This window comes from Pleurodeles waltl, chromosome 12 (genome assembly GCF_031143425.1).
Source record: "Pleurodeles waltl isolate 20211129_DDA chromosome 12, aPleWal1.hap1.20221129, whole genome shotgun sequence".
NCBI classification, from domain to species: domain Eukaryota; kingdom Metazoa; phylum Chordata; class Amphibia; order Caudata; family Salamandridae; genus Pleurodeles; species Pleurodeles waltl.
Genome location: NC_090451.1, coordinates 671,459,797 through 671,481,429, shown reverse-complemented (window position 1 = coordinate 671,481,429; position 21,633 = coordinate 671,459,797). Strand labels below are relative to the sequence as shown.

The 21,633-nt window shown below is 42.6% G+C and overlaps 1 protein-coding gene across 1 annotated transcript; it reads right to left on the bottom strand.

Annotated features, from left to right (window-relative positions):
- Positions 1 to 1,672: 1,672 nt before the first annotated feature.
- Positions 1,673 to 2,631, bottom strand: LOC138267759 (olfactory receptor 1E16-like). The gene has a single exon (XM_069216947.1). It carries the CDS (start codon positions 2,629 to 2,631, stop codon positions 1,702 to 1,704), a length of 930 nt encoding a protein of 309 aa, XP_069073048.1. The 3' UTR covers positions 1,673 to 1,701.
- Positions 2,632 to 21,633: the final 19,002 nt, after the last annotated feature.

Sequence of the window (21,633 nt, the reverse complement as noted above, 5' to 3'; positions counted from 1 at the left end):
CTTAAAAAATGAACTCGCCAATTAAATATGCAGTGTGGGATGCATATCCTATACATGCATGGTGGCTTTTATTTTAATTTTTGGCAGTTTTTCATAGAACTAAACTGGCCAAAGGGCATTGGAACACGTTACAACAGAGCCAGCCAACACATTTTGTTTTGCCACAGGAAAATGGTTAAATACAATAGAATAAAATGTAGTACGTACTACGAATATTGGCCTTAGAGTTGTTTATTTTTCTGTGGTTATGTTTTTTTTGTAGCTTTAACCAGTGCTTAATTTGTGCTTGTTGTTTCCGGTGCTGAGCACCGGCACTTTTTTTTGAGGGCCGGGGCTTATTCTTCTGCCTCAAGCATTTGCTGCGAGCAAAAGACACACATGGGAAAGACGGAGGAAGGGAAAAACTAAAAAGCGTCACAAAGTGAGAAAGCAGAAAGCTGCAGGAGTGAGCTGAAGGAGCTGGGAGTGGCTTTATATGGATTGAGATGGCTTCAAGATTACGCCGTCTCAGTACTCCGTGTTCCCACATTTAATTGCAGCAGCCGTAGGTTTAAGAGGAGGGCCTTGGGCACCGGCACCTTTTTATTTACAAATTAAGCACTGGCTTTAACAGTCTTTTTTAATTCATTTTTAGCAATGAGGAACAGTTGCCGTTAGACCAAACTAGATGATCGCGCAAGCAACAACTGTCTGATTTCGTGCAATTTTGTAATACGATGAGTCTCATTTTCGATCAAATCATTCTTCCTCCTCCTCCTCCCACCTTAATTTTTTTCAAATGCTACCTCCAAAGATTTCTTAAGTTATTGCTGCCAACACTGATGAATGCCTATGTGGCCGAGTACCGAGACTGTTTCGTCTTGATCCACCTCATGTCTCTCTCCTCCACCACAGTACAATTTTTGTCTCTTTATCATACTCTTGCAGGTGTTTTTAATCCACATTTCGCTCTTTGCACCGTTTACCTATCTTTTTTTGCTCCTTGTTTCTTCCTTTTCAGACTTTCTCTTTCTTGCTCCAGGTCAAAGTCTAAGGATGAAGAAAAAGTCACTGTCTCCAAAAATGAATGCCAGTGCCCACCGCGTGCACTCGCGGACACAAATTACACACTTTAAGCTAAATTGTTGTGTCCTGTCTAATTTGCTGCTAACATCCCCAAAAGGTAGCATTCAAAACTTGTACAGTAAGCACGATATTGAAATAAGTTTTTATTCAGTTCAATATTTTTTTTTGTCATTGCCAGAAATCACAAGCATTGAAATCTCAGAAGAATTCAACACATATCATTGTATTTTACAGCCATAAAGAGAAACACCCTTTTTTTTACTGCTATTTTCACCTTCTCTTTTTGTTTCTACTCTCTTTAATTTGTCACCCTCCTGATTGCTCACAGATATTACTTGTCATACATTCCCGCTCTATTCTATTACACATCAGTTCAGCCGCTCTCGCCCTCACGCTCCCCTTTCTTACTTGAACACACACACTCACTCAATTCTACGCAACACATCTTTTTACCTGTGTCTATGTTCCATTTCTATTTTTCTATTATATACAGATTGAGACATCACCAGAGGGTGTATTTAAGCCCTACTCGAATCCTCAAAAAAGACAATGAGATATCTTCTGAAATCCGCCCTTGTAATTGGTTCACATCTTTTTGGTCCTCAAACTCATGTTTTCCCATTCCAAACTCGTCCTTCAGACAGGACTTCCCAACATTCTCTTGAGAGCATCCTTGATCTCCTTGTTCCTCAGGCTGTAAATGAAGGGGTTCATCATTGGTGTGACTGCAGTGTACATGAGGCTGACAAGTTTGTCCCTGTAGAGCGAGCGAGCGGATGAGGGCTGCAGGAATGTAATCATTCCAGCACCATAGAACAGCGAAACAACAGCTAGATGGGAGCCACATGTGGAAAAGGCCCTTCGTCTTCCACAAGCTGTTTGTATTTTCAAGATTGCCACCAGTATGGAAATGTAGGACAGCAGGACACATGCCAAGGGGCTCAATATGAGCAAGGATGCTTCAATGAGAAGGACTATGTCATTGGTGGAAGTATCTGAGCAAGACAAGTTCAGCAAGGTTGGAAGATCACAAAAGTAGTGGGTGATGACATTAGATCCACAAAAGGACAATGTTCTTGCCAGAAGAGTGTGTAGTAAGGAGTGCAGAGAAGACACGGTCCACGAAAAGATCACCATCCCCAAGCAGAGTCTTCTGGTCATCACTGCGGTGTAATGCAACGGGAGGCATATCGCTACATATCGATCATAGGCCATCCCTGCCAGGAGAAAGCTCTCTGTATTCCCGACAAGTAGAAAGGAGTACATCTGCACAAAACAACCAGAAAAACTAATTGTCTTCCTCACAGAGACTAAGTCCACCAACATTTTTGGCACTGTCACCGAAGCCATACTCATGTCTACAAACGAGAAGTTTGCAAGGAGATAGTACATTGGCGTCTGGAGGCGAGTGGCGGTCCATACTGCCATTATGATGATCACATTCCCTATTAATGTGAGCATATATGTGATAAGGAAAATAGTGAAAAGGAGTGGCTGATGCTCTGGCAATCCAGAGAGTCCCAAGAGGATAAATTCTATGACTTTGGTGCTGTTCGCGATACCCATACCATTTGTTTTTCTCAAGAAACTTGAAGATCAGGAACATAACCGATTATGTGAGAGTGTACAGACAACTTGATTCAACTCAGTGTATATGCACTGTAAGCCAGCATTGGTGAATGGAAGCATATGTAAACCCTGCCTGAAGATGGTGAATTTTTCTGAAAACCATAGTTGAGCACAACAATTTATGGAAGTTTATGTAGGACAAAGTTTGTGTCTTGTACCTATTTTACGTTTGCAAGCCATAACGATGCACTTTCCTAGGGTCAGTGCTTTAAGATGTTACTGCGTTAATAGCATAACTCTTTGCAGGGCATGTTGTCTCAACCTCAAGCTTGACCATCAGTGACAAATACATGAAAGATCAGTTCAACTGTAAAGTATGTCTAAACTAATCTCCCTTTTTCTTTTAGCAGAACTCTTATTTTCACAAAGCCTCCATTTAGTTCCATGACTGGATTATATCACTATCTCAAGGCACTGGTTTCTAATGGTGACTGGCCCAGCATTTCAAATCCTGTGCTTTTCTGATCACTGAGTTTTGTTTCAGGGACATAGACATGCCAGTCCAGTTTTGATCCAGAGAAATATGTTGTGATGCATAAGATCAGGACCAGCCAATGAATTAAGAAATTCCAGAGATTTCGACAGCAGTTAAGTAGAGATTTGGTCTTTCTTCTAGCGCGGCCGCTTTGGAACTGGGCACCAGGAATCCTGGAATTAGTTCAACAGTCTGTGATTGTTGGCAAATAACTTCATGTCTATAAAAAAAGACAAAAAATTATAATATACCTTGGTGCTCATGAAAAGCATTCCAGTGCCCTCAAGCCAAGTTCACTCTATAGACCAGGAAAGAATAAAAAGAAGAGTGGGAATTGAAGGAAGATGTGCAATTTCATCTAATTTTACAAGTGGAAGAAGTAACATTACTGTCAATTCAATTTTAGGGGTGGCAGAAGTGATGTTTCTTGTCGTGATATAAAAGTAAGTGACATCAAACATTTTTTACAAGAAATAGGGATAGTTTGATATAATTGTTATCAAAACAGATTATACAAAGCGCGGAATCACATTTGACTCTAGGTTTTTCAGAGGAAATATATTTCTCACTATCTGGCAAACACCGTTGGCTGCAAAGCCATAAAATATTTTTCAAATCCCTTTTGCATATGTTCCTGGGCCTGTCTTTTGAGATGATATCCGAATCCCTATTTGCACTCAGCCTCAGCTAATCTCTTCGCTGTAATCAGAGGGTCCCTCTATGGATCTGACTGTAGATCTCTCTTCACCTGAATTTATCAACAGTGGGCTTTTTTCCCCAGATCACACCGCATGCAAAACTTGGTTATTTGCCATCCCTTTACGCAATATTTGGGTAGCTCTTGCTTTCTACAAAATTTCCCTCCAGTTCATTTGATTTAGGCACTTCATAAATGAAATAAAAGAACAGGATGGTAAGTCTACAACAGTGAGACTGGAAGTCCGGCCTGTGGCTGCACGTGGCTCTCCTGCCCTTTATGTGCTGCCCCTGGTCAGCAGCAGCACAGGGCTGTTGTTTAATCGACTCAGCACTAACATTAAAATATGATGTTTAAACTTGCAAGCATTTATTTAAATGTTAATTGTAGTTGAAGGGTGTCCTGCACCGCTTAACTTTAGAAACACCTTCATTTATAAAGACATATTGCAGCAAAAGTGTCAAAATATGATAAAGTCTCTTCAAAATTAAAAAAAAATGTATTTTATTAACATGCAGAACCATTTCACCTTAGTGAATCAGATTAGATCAGTGCATTGAAATGTATTATTTTAAAAGTGATAGTTTCCAAACATGAATTTAGAAACATTTATGCATCCCTCCTCACCCTGATAACAGTGCCAATCAAGGGAGTAGCCAGAAAATTAAAATGCTTCCCACTTAGAAGTAGACCTCCAATGGCACAGATGGATAAGTCCAACTCATTCTAGAATTGTTTCATTCACCTTTACGTCCACTCATCTGTACATTCATCCCATCATCCACCCTCCATTCCTGCATGATCTTTCACCTTCCAACCCTTTAACACTTTCATTCAACCTTTCACAATTCCATCATTTCACTGACCATTCCATCCCTCCATTCATCCATCTTTTACCCATTAATCCACACTTCCACCATTCCTTTCATCCAATGGTCATTGTTTTCATCCATCCATCAATCCCTCCTCCTCCCCTTCCAGCTTTGCTCTATTTCTTTCCTGATTTCCACGTTTCATTCCTTCCTTTTATATTCATCTGACATTCACCATTTTCTCTACCTTTTCCCCAGTATCCTTTCTGGTTTGCAATCTTCCTTTCTTCAATCATCTTAATTTTTCTTTCTTACCTTTCTGTTGCCTCTTACTCTATTTACAGTTCCCTCCGTTTGCCATCATGTCTTTCTCAGTCTCCAAAAATGAACTTGGCTCACTTAGCATCTCTTGAGCCTCTTGTCTCAGTGCAGACATGTTACTAACCTGTTAATAGGAGCTTTTACCTGCAGAGTCCAAAAATGAAGCTAATTAACCTTTTAGAGGGATGTTCTACCAGGTCATGGGGCCTAGTTATAACCCCCACTTTAGCTGCTAAAGCTGGGGGTTGACGATACCACTGATGCCGATATTGAACTAAGAGACAAGTACGCTGGTATGTGCACCCTTTGGGTGACCGGGGTTGCTATTATACATTAACAACATTATAGTTTATTAAATCAAACACAGGAGAAGTTTTTGTACAGTGCACATCCTGAAGTCATGTATTTCAACGTACTCTTATACGTGATAATGAGGAAAAAAGGAGGGGAAATAATTGCCTAGGATCACACACTTTGGTCAAGCGAGAAAGGCAGGTTTGATCCCAAAGTTTTCTGGTTCCACACTGTGCAATTCAATCACCCACCTCAGTTCTCCCTTCACCCCCTGACCACCACCCTGGTGGCATCAATGTGGCCCTCGGTCATGGAACCGACCAAACTTTTTGGCCCATTGGAAAATGTTTGTGAGTACCCATGGCCTACAGCATTGCATGCGGCTAAGCAGTTGAGGGGAGTTTTCAAGCTTTCAGGCTGTTTCTAGAAAACCTGAACCTGCGGCCTGCCTGCCAGCACCAGGAAGTGAATACTAGGTGAGCCACCTTTATTGACTTCTAAAGTTCAGAGCATTGGCCCTTGTCACAGCGTCATTTAAGCCATGAACAGCCAAATACGTTTCTGAAAAGAAAATGCAACTGACGAAATCTGAAGAATTTCACAAATGTCCATTCTTGAAATAGTATTTATAATTCTGTGTCTAATTACGCCGCTGGCAAAATTCTCCTTCAATATTCAGTTTGCATGTTTTTTTATTGAATGCAATGACTTTAATTTATATTCCTTAAAAAATCAGGAATTGTGTGCATTTACGTATCTCACAAACTCTTTTCTGCACATTTCCCCCCCCCACAATTCTCTTGATCCTGGATAGATAAGTTGTTGGCTTCGAGTCAGTGGAAGCAGATAACTTAGACCCCAGTTCTGAGTGACCTTGCCTGCATTTGTCATTCTTTTGTTACCACACATATGCAAATGATGAACATTATAGTTATTACTCCCACACACACCTTTTTAGGTGATTAGTTAGTAATTGGCAACAAGGAGTAAGAACTATATAGACATAGGGCTAGTTATCACTGCTATCCAAGTGTTTTCAGCCAACACGAGAAAAAATGCAGAATAACGCCTTCTCCTTATGTTGAAACCTTTGCAAAATGTTATCCTTTGTGATTATGAATTTTAACTTTGAACCTAGAAAGCCAGAAACGCCTGGTTTGAAAATTTGAAAAAAACGGTGAATTTATGCATAACAGAGACAAACATTCAGCAATAGGGTGAAAACTCTTTTCAAAGATTTTGGCGACGTTTTTCCTGGGCCACTTTACATCCCTGATATTTAGGCCCTGGTTTGTAGCGCCAGTGCTGATTTTGTTTTGCGCCTGAAATGGAACTAAAAGTTGGGCTCTAATTGCCACTGTTCAAACTGAACACGGGCTTTTTTACCTTGTTCAAATAACGCACCCTTTGAAATTCACACGACGTTCACAGCAGGTAAAGTCTGGCAGACATTCGAATATTCTGATTTTGACGCTATAGAATCAGTGCTTAATTTGTGCTTGTTGTTTCCGGTGCTGAGCACCGACACTTATTTTTGAGGGACGGGGCTTATTCTTCTGCCTCAAGCATTTGCTGCGAGCAAAAGACACATATGGGAAAGACGGAAGAAGGAAACACTAAAAAGCGTCATTAAGGGATAAAGTAGAATGCTGCAGGATGAGCTGAAGGGGCAGGGGTGGCCGTAAATTGATTGAAGAGGCCCGAGATGGCTTCAGAATTACGCCGCCTCAGTATTCGGTACTGGGAGGTTTAATTACAGCAGCCTCGTGTTTAAGAGGCGGGCTTTGAGCACCGGCACCTATTTATTTACAAATTAAGCACTGTAATAGAATGGTAGTTTTTTACCTGCTGCTAACTTGTGAGCCAAAGGCGCGGGAGCATGATTTAAACATCGGCACATCCTACATGTGCAATGAGCCCATGTGCCAATAGCGACGATTTATAATTATGATTAAGGAGCAAACAGAAGTTTGCACCGAAAACCAATTAGCCCACATTTGTAATCTTAGCAGTAATGCTTCCAAGACGTTTAAGCAAAGGATGACCATTTTAGCACTGATGGCAAATGCAAAATACTCTGAGTAGTAAGGTGACCCCAACTTCAATAGGGAACCCCATTCTAGGAAGGGCAAATATTATACAATTGCAAAAACAAAGTTTAACGCTGGGTTACCTCTGATTGGACACGCATCTCGCCTCTGACACTAAAAAGATTGTCCCTCATACTTCCAGTAGTCTCATAAATGTCTACAAATTGTAACATTTTTTCAGCTAAAATATGATCAGCTCTGTGCTTGTCTTAGATAGTGTGGACCCTTAACTGGATACAGTAGCCTGAACATGTAGACTAGCAATATTCACTAAATATTCATGCAATAACCAGTGAATACTTTTCTCAAACAGTTCTCATAATTTCCCCGTCATTTTTCACCTTCAGTTGTGGACGGTGGTATTCTTAGCCACCAGAGGAAGAATTTACCCACTACTGGTTAAAAAAATTGCACCAAATTAGACGCTGTAAAGAAGATCACCACTGATATTAGCACCTGGGGGAGTGGGAAGTCTCTGCAGACAGTAATTTATCACAGGGTGTATTTCTTGCACAATAAGGCCAAGAGATTGTGGTGAAAAGATGACAAAATATTCCCCTAACTTTAACTTTTTTAATTTTGGGACACTGGGCCATTATCTAATAGCTATCCAAATATTTTTCTCAGGAAAAGAAAAATAGTCACTTGTCTGAGACAATGTTTGTTCAAAACAATCCGAACTTTTAAGCTATCCCCAATGGGAAGGAATGTGCGTCCGCGCACAGGTGAAAAGCACCTTCGGTGAAGGAGCTGATGGAGCTAGATCGACTTAGCACGCTTGAGTGGAAGATGTCAAATTCCAGATCATTGTGTTCAGCCAGGTGAGTGTGGCTGTAACTGTCTGTTTTAGCTGCAAATAACAAATGTTTGCCATCTCCAGACATATGTGGTGAGACTTCCATCATACAGTTATCTCTAAATAAGGCAGGCCAAAGTTTCCAAATTACGGTACTGAGAGAAAGGATATGCCAAACACCCACTTTGTAGTGCGGACTGTGTAAGGGGTTTGGTATAGCCCCCTCTATATCTTCTTGGTACAGAATCAACCAGTGATTTGTTGGAAAGGTCGTTTTCGAGCTATAATTACTCTAAGACTCATGGTGTACATAGAGCTGTAAATTTATCAAATGGACGATAGAAGATTGAAAGGAACTAGTAAGATGCTTTTCTTGAAACCTGACGTATTCAAACAGTGTGAGTGTGCGTCTATTCCTGGGATTGCCATTGTGCGTGTGTGTGTCGTGCAGTGCTTGCTTTGTAAATAAGTGAGGGCATGGGCCTTGTGTTTGTCTTATGAGCCCAGTTCCTCTGCAGCCGTATGATGGCTTACCAAACGTCAAGCCTTCCTAGTCCTCATGCCTCTTCCTTCTGCCATCCATCACTCCCTGTATCTTCATCCTTTTTAACCCTGTTTCCTTCATTTGTTGTTGTCCTATTCCGCCTTCTTTCCCCTCCCGTGTCTTTCTCTTGCTCTTGGTCAAAGCCTGGTGATTAAAATTAAGGGTCTGATTTAGAGTTTGGTGGACAAGTTATTCTGTCACCATCAACCTTATTAAAAGTGCAATAAATCCTGTGGCACTTAAATGAAGGACATCATATCCACACGTTTATGTAGGAGTGACCTGTGCTCCAAACTCTAGATATGGCACTCAGTTGGGTCTCTAAACTGAGTATCAATACCTGCCACCAAGCAACACAAACTAGTGTATGTAACTAGTGTGTGTATCTGTGTAGGTCTTCTTGCAAGCCCTCTTGTGGGGAATCTAGGGCCAGATGTAGCAAAGGTTTTTCCCCATTCTGTGTCTATGGGAAAAAGTGTTTGTACATATGGCCCCTAGTGTCTTACAGATGAACTGATGTGAAAAGCTTCACAGACATACAGATAATTCTCTTTACCTGAGTGAAGGTACGCTGTATGTGAGTCTAGAATTCAGAGATGGAAGTTTGGGCTCCTTCACTACACCAAGAGGGAGTACAGTGGAACTCCATCAGCACGCGCTGCTTCTATGTTGACATAAGGATATGTCATCAATGTCCAACGATATTGATGTTGTTTGAGATTAAAAAAGTAAGGAAATACATGACTTTAAAAATCGACCTTGCAAGCATTGCTTGTTTGCCTGGTTTCTGTGTGCCTGTTGGATCCATTCTCATCTCTGTGCCTGATAATGGCTATTTTAAATGCAGTTTTAAACCCCTGAGGTAGGATAATCCAGCTCCCCATGGACGGGCACATTGTTATTGTATCTCTTTTGGTTCCATTTGTTTTCAAATCCCTCATGGACTAGGTGTATCCTTTCACCATTTGGGTAATATGACTACCCAGTGGCTTTACAATACCCACTCCTCATTAAAATCTATAGAATGCCCTTGGGAGCATCCTAGTTTAATTAACAGCAGGAAGACGTTCACTGTACTCCAGCACAATGCCTAAGCTGAGTCTAATTCACCTATTTAGAATTTACATCACAACAACGATGCTTCTCATGCAGCCTGCACCTCGCGTGTGACATTTTAAAAAGAAAAGCAGAAAGATTGATAAAATGTGCAAAGAGAAATATGCAACACATTTCTCCCTTGAGTAAAAGGAGAAAAAATAAAATTACAATTTATAAACAACTATGAATTTATCAGATATAAGTGATACTGCAAACACTTAAGACAGAATCTTCAAGTCTCACATATGGATGGAGTCTTATTTCTACTAAAGAGGTTTACTACCACGACTCACCCTGCTCTCCACACTGAGCTGGGCATTTGGCATCTCCGGGGACTTCAGTGTGGTTTCAGGATCTGCCCGAATTCTTACCAAAAAGTCCAGGCCTTCGAAATTTTCAGCGGAACAGCAATAAAGACCTAAAGGTTGTTAAAAAATAACTGAACCATCAGGGCCGTGTTGGGAACCCAAAGCATGAATTGCAATTTTGTCAGACCAGCCCTCAGGTGGTGGGGGAGGGCTGACCACTGATGCTTTTGTTCTTTTGTTACTGGGGGCCAATATTCCAGCGCTGCTGCAAAACCGGCCCCCCACTAACAAAACTGGTCCCCTGCCACTGAAAAACCAACCCCCATCATTCCAGCCTCCCAGGGAAATGCCTGATGCCCGCTATGGCCAGTCTGGCCCCGTGAACCATTCAATTTCCTTTTGGCACGAGCGTAGAACTTATATTTATCCAAGGTAAGACAGGCATTAGGTCTGGATTTTCCTTTAATCCTTAGAAAACCTTGTTTGAAATCTTTGAAGTGCCCTTGCATCCCTGTGGGACATTCTGTGGTAAAATCCTGTACATTACCTGCCGTTCAGTAACTAATGAGTGTAAACATATTTTTCACACCTTTCAAGTGGCTTTTGTCTGACACTTGAGCCCTCGTATAAGTCATGGATTCCTCTTTCCACCTGCTCCAATGGATCGATGGTTCTTTGAAAATCACCACCGTAGTCCTAAGCAAGACTATAGCGGAGGACACCATATAAAACAACACAGTGTAAAGTGAACCCGACCATTTGGTGTCCCATGTACCATGTCAGCCTAAAATAGGGGGGGAGGCGGGGGGCACTTGAACTCGGGCTTTGTGTATATCTGTATGTTAAATAAAAAGTGTATTTAGGAGTGGCCCAGTAGTCAACAGGACCACTGCCAACTCTTAAACAAACTTTTTTAAAAACATGTTTATTTAAATGCAACAATGTTTCTTTTAAGGAAAGGGGGCTGAGTGTATAAAAGTGATCACAGACATGGTGGTCTGCTGATCCAAGCAGGCCACAGTATTTACAGTAGTCACTAATTGTAGTGAATCGCAAATTGTGACCTACCCCATGAATAGCAATGTAAGCGGGGCATTGTGAACCCTCCTGCTACAGCAGCTACAGCGGGGGGGGCTCTTTATGGGTCTCCTCTGTTTGCAACTTCAGGAGACACAAGCTCTTAGTTAACACTGTGAAGGAATACCAGTGTCAGTAGGAGAGCAGGCGGGAGCAAGGAAGAGGGAAAGCGGGGTAGATAGAAAAGGGAAAGAAAGAAGCAATATTGAATGGAAGGAAGGATGAATGAAAGGCAAGAAGAGTGATAGGAAGTATGGATGGATGAGTGGGTGGATGAATGAGTAGGTAGATGGATGAACATTCAAAAAGATAAGTGAATAGACATGTGGATGGACAGGTAAAAGGATTGCAGATTCAAGGGAACTATCAGTGGAGTGTGGATGGATGAGCGGCTTTATTTATTGATGGATGGGTAAGTCAAAGGACGGATGTATGGGTGAGTCGATGTATAGATGGATGCATGCATAGATGATGAATGTGTGAACAGGTGGATGGATGAATGGGTGATGGATTGAATGGGGAGATATTGAATGAAGGATGAGAAAGTTAATGGATGACAGTATGGATAGCATGTGTGGATGAAAGAGTGAAAGGATGAATGAATAGATGCTCAGATGGAAGAGACCAGGGAGCACTGTTAAGTAATGTTGGGTTCACTTGCTTGTCATGGTTGGTGCGATCAGAGCTTTAGTTAAGAGTGTGGGAGGTAATTTAATTTTCTGCCTACTCTCTTGAATGTAAGATAGGTCTAATTACAATCCACAGTGAATATTAATTTAGTTAACAAACCAATTAGTACATAGACTGGTTCTTAAAATATGTCCCACTGGTTCTTAAAATTCTATTCAATTTTCAAAATGTTGGTGCTCAATATACGACCACTTATTTCAAATTAAATTCCTATACATCTGTCCCTCTGGTTTATATTAGGTGTGTTTCTGATGAAGAAGACGCATTTCATCATCAGCCTTTCGAAGCAATAAAAATGTAATATATTTTTTCCTGTGCATCACTGCCAGGAAAAATCTGGTGGCAGTGGCAGGATAAAAACAATGATGACCCCTCACCGTGGGGAAAGAAATCTCCAAGGATGTGTGAATCATGAGATATTTTTGTATTTCAGAAGCAAACTCCTAGCTTGGGGGGTTGGTATTTCAGAAACAAACTCCTAGTTTGGGGCTTCGTTTCTGAAAAACAAAAAAGTTTAAAGGTTTGGTGGACAGCTGTCGAAACCAACAGCACCTGTTCATCAAATGTTTATTACGCGGAATGAAACCTACGCAATGGCCATTCAGTTCAATTTACAGAGATGCCCTCTGGGCCGACAGTGATCTCTAAATTTTGTGGGTGGAGTACCGTCGAGATGGTGGAGGTAATGTCATCTGCCATACCAACGGGCACTATTCTGTCCACCGAGCGCTCAAGCAGGCCAGCTGCAAGACCTCAGTCTTCAATGATTCATGAACACCATCAGTGACTATTGCAAGGAACTTGAATGGAATTCCACCTATGATGCCAAGGACCTGCCCAGCAACGCCTGATAAAGCTTGACAGAGACTAATGCCATTGGCATGTCTAAGACTGTGGTGCACTGATCTTTGAAATCAGATCAGCCCTTAACCACCTGCTGTCTACCATGACATAATCATTATAAGGAAAGGCCTGTGTCCTTTTTTTCCTTGTCTCTTTCACCATTTCACTGAAATTCTGTCTTTGACTGGACCCAGCCATTTTGTCTTTCAGACTGCAGGGATATTTAAGGCATGGGATCTGTTGCATTGGTTTATAGCATATGGAATTGTGTTTGCTGGCTGGTAGAATGTGGTAAAACGTGTTGCTTAATTAAGGAGACTCTTCTGCTATAAAATAAGATCAGGCGTATGATGCAAACATCTGTGTGGAAACTGAGCAATTAAGAAAATCTCTGCAGCAACTGGCTAGCAGTCAGGCAATGAGTTATAATATTTGCTGGACTTTCTCAATAAAGGATTTATACTGAAACGATTACATTTATCAATTTAGAATAATCAATTTTGAATAAAAAATAGCACTAAGCTTTTGCAATCGACACAAAAAAGTCTTATTTGCTTTTTTTGCAACTCTCAGTGTGTTGCACCTGGGCCTTTTTGCAGGGTCATCCCCAATCTTTTTGCCTCCTTCCTCCTATTTTTTCTGACCTGTTTGTGTTGGCTTTAGGACTCTGGGCACTTTACCACTGCCAACCAGTGCTAAAGTGCATATGCTCTCTGTGTAAAGTGTACTGTTGATTGGTTTATCCATGATTGGCATATTTGATTTACTGGTAAGTCCCTAGTAAAGTGCACTAGAGGTAACAAGGGCCTGTAAATCAAATGATACTAGTGGGCCTGCAGCACTGGTTGTGCCGCCCACAGTAGTAGCCCTGTAAACATGGCTCAGACCTGCCACTGCAGTGTCTGTGTGTGCAGTTCTAAACTTCCAATTCGACCTGGCAAGTGTACCTACTTGCTAGGCCTCAACCTTCCCTGTTACTACATGTAAGGCACCCCTAAGTTAGGCCCTAGGTAGCCCCATGGGCAGGGTGCAGTGTATGTTCAAGGTAGGACATATACTAATGTGTTTTATATGTCCTAACAGTGAAATACTGCCAAATTCGGTTTTCACTGCACAAGGCCTATCCCTCTCATAGGTTAACATGGGGGCTGCCTTTAAATATCCTTAAAGCGCAGATTCTCTTTGAAAGCAGATAAAAATGTGGAGTTTAGGGTCTCTGAGTTCACAATTTAAAAATACATCTTTTAGTGAAGTTGGTTTGAAAATGCCACTTTTAGAAAATAGGCATTTTCTTGCTTAATCCATTCTGTGACTCTGCCTGTTTGTGGATTCCCCGTCTGGGTCAGTTTGACAGTTGGGCTGTTCACATCTCTCCTCTAGACAGTGACACAGGGGGCGGGGTGTGGCCTGCAAATCCTGATGAGCCATCTGTGCTGGAGGGAGGGGGGAATGGTCACTCACACCTGAAAGGACTGTGCCTGCCCTCACACAATGCCGTCTCTGACCCCCTGGTGTGCGTCTGGGGCCAGGCCTGGACAAGGAAGAATCTTGCAAACACTTGAGACTTTGAAGTTTGCCAACTTTAAAGGCAGAACTGGGTATAAGAAGAAGACCCAAAACCCCAGACTTTTAGAATCTTTCTGGAATCAAGAGGAACCTCTGCAAGGAGAAGAGCTGAAGGAGGAGTACTGTCCCTTTGCTGTGCTGCTTTGCTGGACTGGCCTGCAGTTGCTGCTTCTGCCTGAAAAGAGTGCAAAGGGTGAACTTAGCTGTGTGTCCTGCTTGAGAAAATTCTCCAAGGGCTTGGAGTAGAGCTTGCCTCCTGTTGGAAGTCTCAGGGACACCAAAGACTTCCGTTTCCTTGACCTGCAGCACTGGGAACTGTGTGTTTTGTGCTGTTCAAGAGGAGAAACCACCGCAACACCGACAACGACGCCACTGGCCTGCACCGTGACCTGCCAACACCACACGGAGTTGCATTGCCCCGCTTCGCACCGCGACCCTGGTCTCCCTGACGCCGTCATCGGACGACATCACTGGGCCGCTGCTCGCCCCGCACTCTGGCATCGCCTGCTCACACCGCAGCCTGGGCATCCCCGACGACGACGCTCCTGCTGACACCGGCACAGCTGTCTGCACCGAGGCCTGTGGACACCGCTCGTGAGGTACACAAAGCACCGTCCCATTCTGCACCGCCGCTCCGGTCCACCGACGCCAGCACCATCGACTCCTGAGTCGTCACCAGGCATCCTGTCAGCACCGTGGCCTGTGGACACTGCTCGTGAGGGTCACGAAGCACCGTCCCATCCTGCACCGCTGGCTTGGGCCTGCCACCGACAGTGCTTCAGCAACAACAACGACGCTGCCTGCATCGTGACCTGTGGACACCGCATGTCGCACTGCCCCGGAGTTCGATCTGCAACGAGTGTGACCTCAAGGGCCCAACGACTCCTGCACCAACCCCGGAACGGACATTGCAACATCAGCAACGCCGCTCTCCGGAGCTCACCATGAGGATCACGACGCCCTGCAAATGAAAGGTACTGTTTGCGGGTCTTCCCGACACCGTAGCTGGCCCGCAACGCCGCGGCTGGCCTGAACTGTTGGTTTTGCTGATCAGGACGCCGTGATAGCCCCAGGTGGAGCTATCGACTTCAAGGAACTGCATTTTTGAGTAAATCTTGCAGAAATCATATTTCTATTACTGTATGTTGGGTTTTTATTGTATTTGGTCTTGTTTTATATAGATAAATATTGGCTCTTTTTCTAAAACGGTGTGGTGTGTTATGTGCAAATGCTTTACACATTGCGTCTGAGATAAGCCTGACTGCTAATGCCAAGCTACCAAGGGGGTGAGCAGGGGTTATCTGAGCGGGTATCTCCCTTATCCTGACTAGAGTGAGGGTCCCTACTTGGACAGGGTGCAAACTGACTGCCAACTAGAGACCCCATTTCTAACACAGTGCTTGGTCAAAGTTGGAATATAATTACAATCTTACTGAATGAAGGCATATGTAGCGTGACTGTCATAGTATGACTGTTGAAGAAAACACTTACCTGAGTCACTAATTGATTCCTGGGAGCGGAGAAAGATCACAATGTGTCTTTAACACCCTCGCAATTTGATCCTTATCATATTACTGATCTCGCTGCAAAGAATAAGTAATGTCTTAATCAACCTAATCTTCGAATATGATGTACATACTTGTTATGTGCAAAATGCTGATTTGAAAAAACAAGTAAAAGTTATTTTTATCGTGTCAAAGGAATATCATTCCTATTTTGAAATCTCATGTGATTTCTGTTTTAATGATAGATGTTATTTGTTTTTTGAAAACTCAGAATTTCAATTCTTTTTAAATCACAAATTTCACATCCGCTGGGATTTTTATCTCCATTGATTTCGGCAGACAGCCTTAGTTTCATTTAAAAAGATATTTTCACATTAATAGATCTTTGCACCGATAATTAATTCACAAAAGGTATCCTGGTGAGCGTTATTGGGTCTGCGTCCGGATATGTCCACAGTGAGAGCAGAGTGGAGAAATTACAGTAGTAAATCCGCACTGGGGATTAGACATGAGCAGAACAAAGCGTGGTTGGTGCTGTGAGTTAGTAAATACCTATAAATGACTATGTTTGTGGGTGAGTTAGTTAACACCTATTGAAGAATATTTTTGTGGGTATTCCCAAGCTGAAATTTGGCCCCTTTCCAACCTTGGAAATGGAAACAGATCACTCACAGATGGAAAGGGGCATGAACAGAGAAATGGATAGCTCACAGATCTGGTCAGCTCTAGAAAAAGCGGTTTCTCCAAAAGTAAAAAAAGAACAAAATGAAATGGGCATTGCACATTTAGCTGCCTTCCCACTATGTGGAACTGTAAGTTGTGCACAGTTCTCTACTAGGGAACACTCGCCATCAGAAGTCTTATGACATGTGCAGCAGTACACCCAAAACCTGTTCCTGGGTTATTCTTCTAGATGTACTATTATACCTGTATGAGGTCAGCAAAAAAGTGCAAAAGTACCTTCGGGTGAAGATAGTAAGCTCCGTCTATACTTTTACACTTTAGATTTAGGTTTAGGTCCTTGTCTTACAAACAGAAAGTATATATTTTTTAAATCTATTTATTAAACATGATGACCAAGCGGCAGTACATTTCACCATTAAAGATTTTACGATCTGTTTGCACGCATATGTTATCTTCTACAATGCGGTTTATATTTTGACGTACTGTGGTGCAACATATAACTGTACAACTTGTGATTAAGGTCATATTTGAGTTCCGAGAATATATAAGCGGGCATCTGATGTGGTGAGGGGAGCGCTTGCCTGTGGGGTGGGGGTGGCACTTCTGTTGTATATGCGAACTGTGGAACAGGGACTGATGCTGGGCCGGGGTGCGCACAGCGCTAAGAGTGGTGGGGTCGAGTCCACATGATAACTCAAGGGGTCGCTGTTAGGGGAAGGTCATTTAACTTAATATTGTTGCGCTACTGGTGGATGTGATGGTGTCTGGGCTGGGTCTATGGAGGACTTCGGGGGGTTGTGCAGTGTCGAGGTTAGACAGGGAGTATAACCCCCGGATTCCGCTATGTTCAGGGGGGGTATGTGTCATCTCTGGCTTCTATGCTTACCACGAATTTATCCCAGATTTCAGCGCTGCCCTGGATCAGTCCCATGTATTGTAGTTGGCGTAATGTCTGAGCCTCAGCTTGCGAGCAGCTGTGTAGATCGCGGAGCCAGGCAGTATATGGTTGGGCGTGTGGGGCCTTTCAGTGTGTGGCAATCAGGCGCTTGTAAACTACGAAGGCAAGATCTTTGAATTTATGAAGGTGTTTGTCTCCTTTAGCACGGTGGCGTATGCCAAGTAAGCATGATTCCGGCGTGGGTGCAAGAGTATAAGCGGCGATGTCCACTGTGGTATCAGTAATACGTTGCCAGGCCATATTTACTGGGTGGCAGCTCCAGACCATATGATAGAAGTCTACTGCAAGGGTAGCTCATCTAGGGCATACTGGGTTTGAGTTCGGATATATTTTGTTAATGCGGGCCGGAGATAGATAGGAGTAATGAATGTAGTTGAATTGGGTGTATCGCAATATAGTATTACGGGATACGTTCTTGATCATAGTGAGTGCTGCGGCCCAAGTTTTCTGAGATAATGGTGAGGGGAGGATGACGTCCCAGCGGGATTTAGCATGTGCCAAGTCCGAGCAAGCCTCTGCTAGGAGCAATTTATATAGTTTAGTTATGATGCCTTTTGTGTTGCCTATAGTGAGGATATTGGGGTGAGCAGTTGGGATTCTTGTGACTCAGTATTGCCAAGCCCCCAAAGGTTGTTGAGTAGTCTTTTTATTGCGCTGTATGTCAGAAAGGCCCCAGAATGAGTGACCCAGTCGTTCACTAGTTCCTCGAAAGTGCGTGTTGTGGAGCTTGAGTAACAATCTCCTGTGTTTAATAGTCTCATGTCACGTGTATCGTGGTGTAGTGAAAGTTTTTGGGTTCCCGGCATTTGTGTCAGCGGCAGCAAGGGGGAGTAAGGAGGCGTGGGGGCCTTGCCTTGGACATATCTACGCCAGCAAGATCTGGCTACATCCAACAATATAGACTTTTTCTGTGGGTGGGGAGGGCTAGCTAATAGAGAGGTCAGAATCGACAGTGGTGCTGTATGTTCACGCAACGCTTTGATTTCTTCTAGAGGGGGCTCACTAAGCCACACGGTTGGCCATTGCAGCTGAGCAGCAGCTTAATATAGTTACAAACAGAAAGTATAGCCAATATACCCAGGGCCTATCCAAAATATTTAAAAAATCCTCAAAATACAGAGACCTTGAATATAGCAGGTCCATCAAAAGTATGATTACAGATTGCAACGGGCAGCTATAGGCCTGTTGTAGATTTTTGCAGACATGGAAGTTTGAAACAAACATGGCGGAGTACTCTGTCCAGCAGACTGTTGAGCCGCTCGTTTTGTTTACAGTCGGTGATAGTGTCATGTTTCTATTGGTGGAGGCTCCACTGACCTCACTAGTTGAAACTATAGGGATCACCAATTGAAATAACCCCACATGCAGGAGGAAATCATTGCTGTGTGAGTGTAATATGCACAGTGCCTGCACAACAAAGCTTCAGTGCCTCCAGAGGAGCCACTGTGGTGGCACCTACTCTGAAGGCACAGAGATTCCTGCAAGCAGGTTGGGATTTCTAAATGTGGGTAACTTTAGCCCACCAAGGAACTGACGTACATCCATCTGCGGCTAAGGTCGAACAGGGAACATCTTGTTAAAGTCTAAGTTAGGCCAATAGTTCCAAAATCCACTGTGTAGCTGCATAACCTAACATTAAATATGAAATCGACCAAAATGACCATATGTTGCCAACAACACCGTTTTTACCAATCCAAATATGAACTTGAGTACTGAGAACTGACCATGCTAATAAAAACAAATGCAGCATCCAATCGAGTGACCTAAACTATGGAGCAAAACAACCATCTCCGTTGCACAGCTAAACTTGATCCACACATCTTAAAACACATACATGTCTATAACAGCAACTTTTATAGCCTCAATCAAAAATAAACAAACGCAAAATTCAGAAGATTCAGAGTTAAAAAGTCCCAAAAATATAGAAACATTTGTGAACTAAAATGGATTCCACAATGTGAAGCTCAGGTGATTTGCTTCTTTTTCAATAAAATGGCAAAATGGCAAAGAAGCACTCTAACCAAGGGAGTGTTGTGCTTGTGGGGTCACATGCAACATCACACCCATTTCTAGTCCAGCCAGAGGCATTCTCCATCAGCGAGTGAGAGTACCAGAATTTGTGCTGCAGATTGATGTCTCTTTCTAACCACCTCCTTTCACCTGGGCAACCCATAAAGCGGACTTGCAAAATGCAGCAATTTGGACGACAGGCTGGTGTGGAGAATCTGTGAGAATAGGTGTACATGCTAGGCATGAAATTCCAGCTAGTACACATACTTGTGTATCACCACTGGGTGTGCAGGAGAGGGTCCCAGGAAGGAAAGTTCAGGCAAAAAGTCTACCTAAATAAATTAATGGAACCTCCATGCAAATGTACAGAATCGCCAAGAACATCATGCACAATCTTCAGAACAAGGTCTCCCGCAATGCGCACAGAAGCAGAGGTCTGTGGGCACTGCAATACTATGCCACTTGGTCACTCCAGAGACAACATTGCCATATCACCACCTTCTCTATGCAAGGAGGGGTAGCTGATCACTGAGGCACTGAGGCACTCTAACCAAATGTGACCCGATATATCTACTTCCGGATGCCAAAACAAAATGGAACACCTATATCATGTTTGGCTTTGACTGTGACATATTGGCCATTGGTTGCACACACCCTACTATGAATAGTGCATGACCTTGAGTGGATCTGGATCTGTGAATTACAAGCTTGCAGCTGACATATGTGACGTGGTCAACCTGTCATTTATGCCAACAAGCTCTTGCTCTGGGATATAGCATGATCCTGGCTAAAGTTCTGGGAAATAGATTGGTTGAGCTGTAAGGCTGAAGTTTGTAGCCCACGTGTCAGGAACATCTTCAATAGGTGGAGGGTTGCTTGCATTAGAATGTGCTATAGTATGATCCAGAGGACTAGTTGTATGGGTTTGTAACAAGCCCCATGATATAATTGTTTGGTGTAAGCAGACAAATCATCTGTGTCTCACTTCAAGCTTTACTCCAAATTGTACATCTGTCTCATTTACTTTTTTCACTCATGTACCTGCTGGTATTCCTGCCTCGTGTTACTTGTTTTATCTTCTGTGCCAGCTGCCCTTCTGTGCCCTAGATGATTAGGCTAAGGCATAAAGGTGTTGCATCTATTTTTTTTGTAAAAGCTTTTATATGTTTAGTTATTTGTTAATTATGTGGAGGTTGTGATGCTCCCTGTTTGAGATTCGGCTAGGACCCGCTGACCTGTGTTCCCCTGTTCTGATTTTTCTAAGCATTTGCAGAGGTGTGGAATTTTATGAAACATCTATTTGCTCAAGGGAAGCAATGCCCCATAAATCTGCTTGTACTATAAAAAAATACACACTTGTTCCTTTTGGTACCATATTTTAAGGGGATAAATTAGGGCAGCTTTTTCATTGTACCTGTGCTAAAATAACAGCCTCTGATTATGCTCACATTCTATTAGGATTTGGATTCTAGCGAGGCTCTGATTTTCCTAAATTTCCCCAAATCTAGACACAGTAGATTGGAAGTATTAGTTCCAGGGTTGGAATGCCCTTTGGTTCTGTGGACACTCTCTAACTTGTATATTGACTGGTATTTACCAACTCCTCTCTAAAATCTTCCCACACTAGAAAAGGGTGACATGTTATTCCTCACGAGATCAGAAGTAGAACTTGTATCAGGGAAAAAGGGTTTACAAAAAGTTAATTTTCAGTCACTCAGCAGATTGAGCGATGAGCAAATATAACATGATATTTTAAGGAGTGCATGTTCACACTAAGGGTGCCTGATGCTGAAACAGGAGATGTTTATTGTTACTCAACTCAGTTGTACTCATGTTATCAACCTCAGAAGAATAAAAGCCTAAGAAGAGTCAATGAGATTTGAGCCCGTGATCATGTATATTTGCTCAAGTGAAAATGTTATTCAAAAACATGGCTAGGAGTTTGGTTTCCAGGCTTACTTTTGTAATCTTTTTTGAGTTCCCGAAAGTCATATATCTGCAGCAGTGCAGTGTCATACATATGTGAGTGCACTTTTGTGTCTTTCTCCAAGAATTAGGCCCCTTAAAGAATGTTCATGTTGTCTGTTATAGGTTTACACTGATTCTCCCTCAATGTTGTTTTAGATAGTCGATTGCATCAAATACATTTAACAAAAAGATGCCTAGGAGAA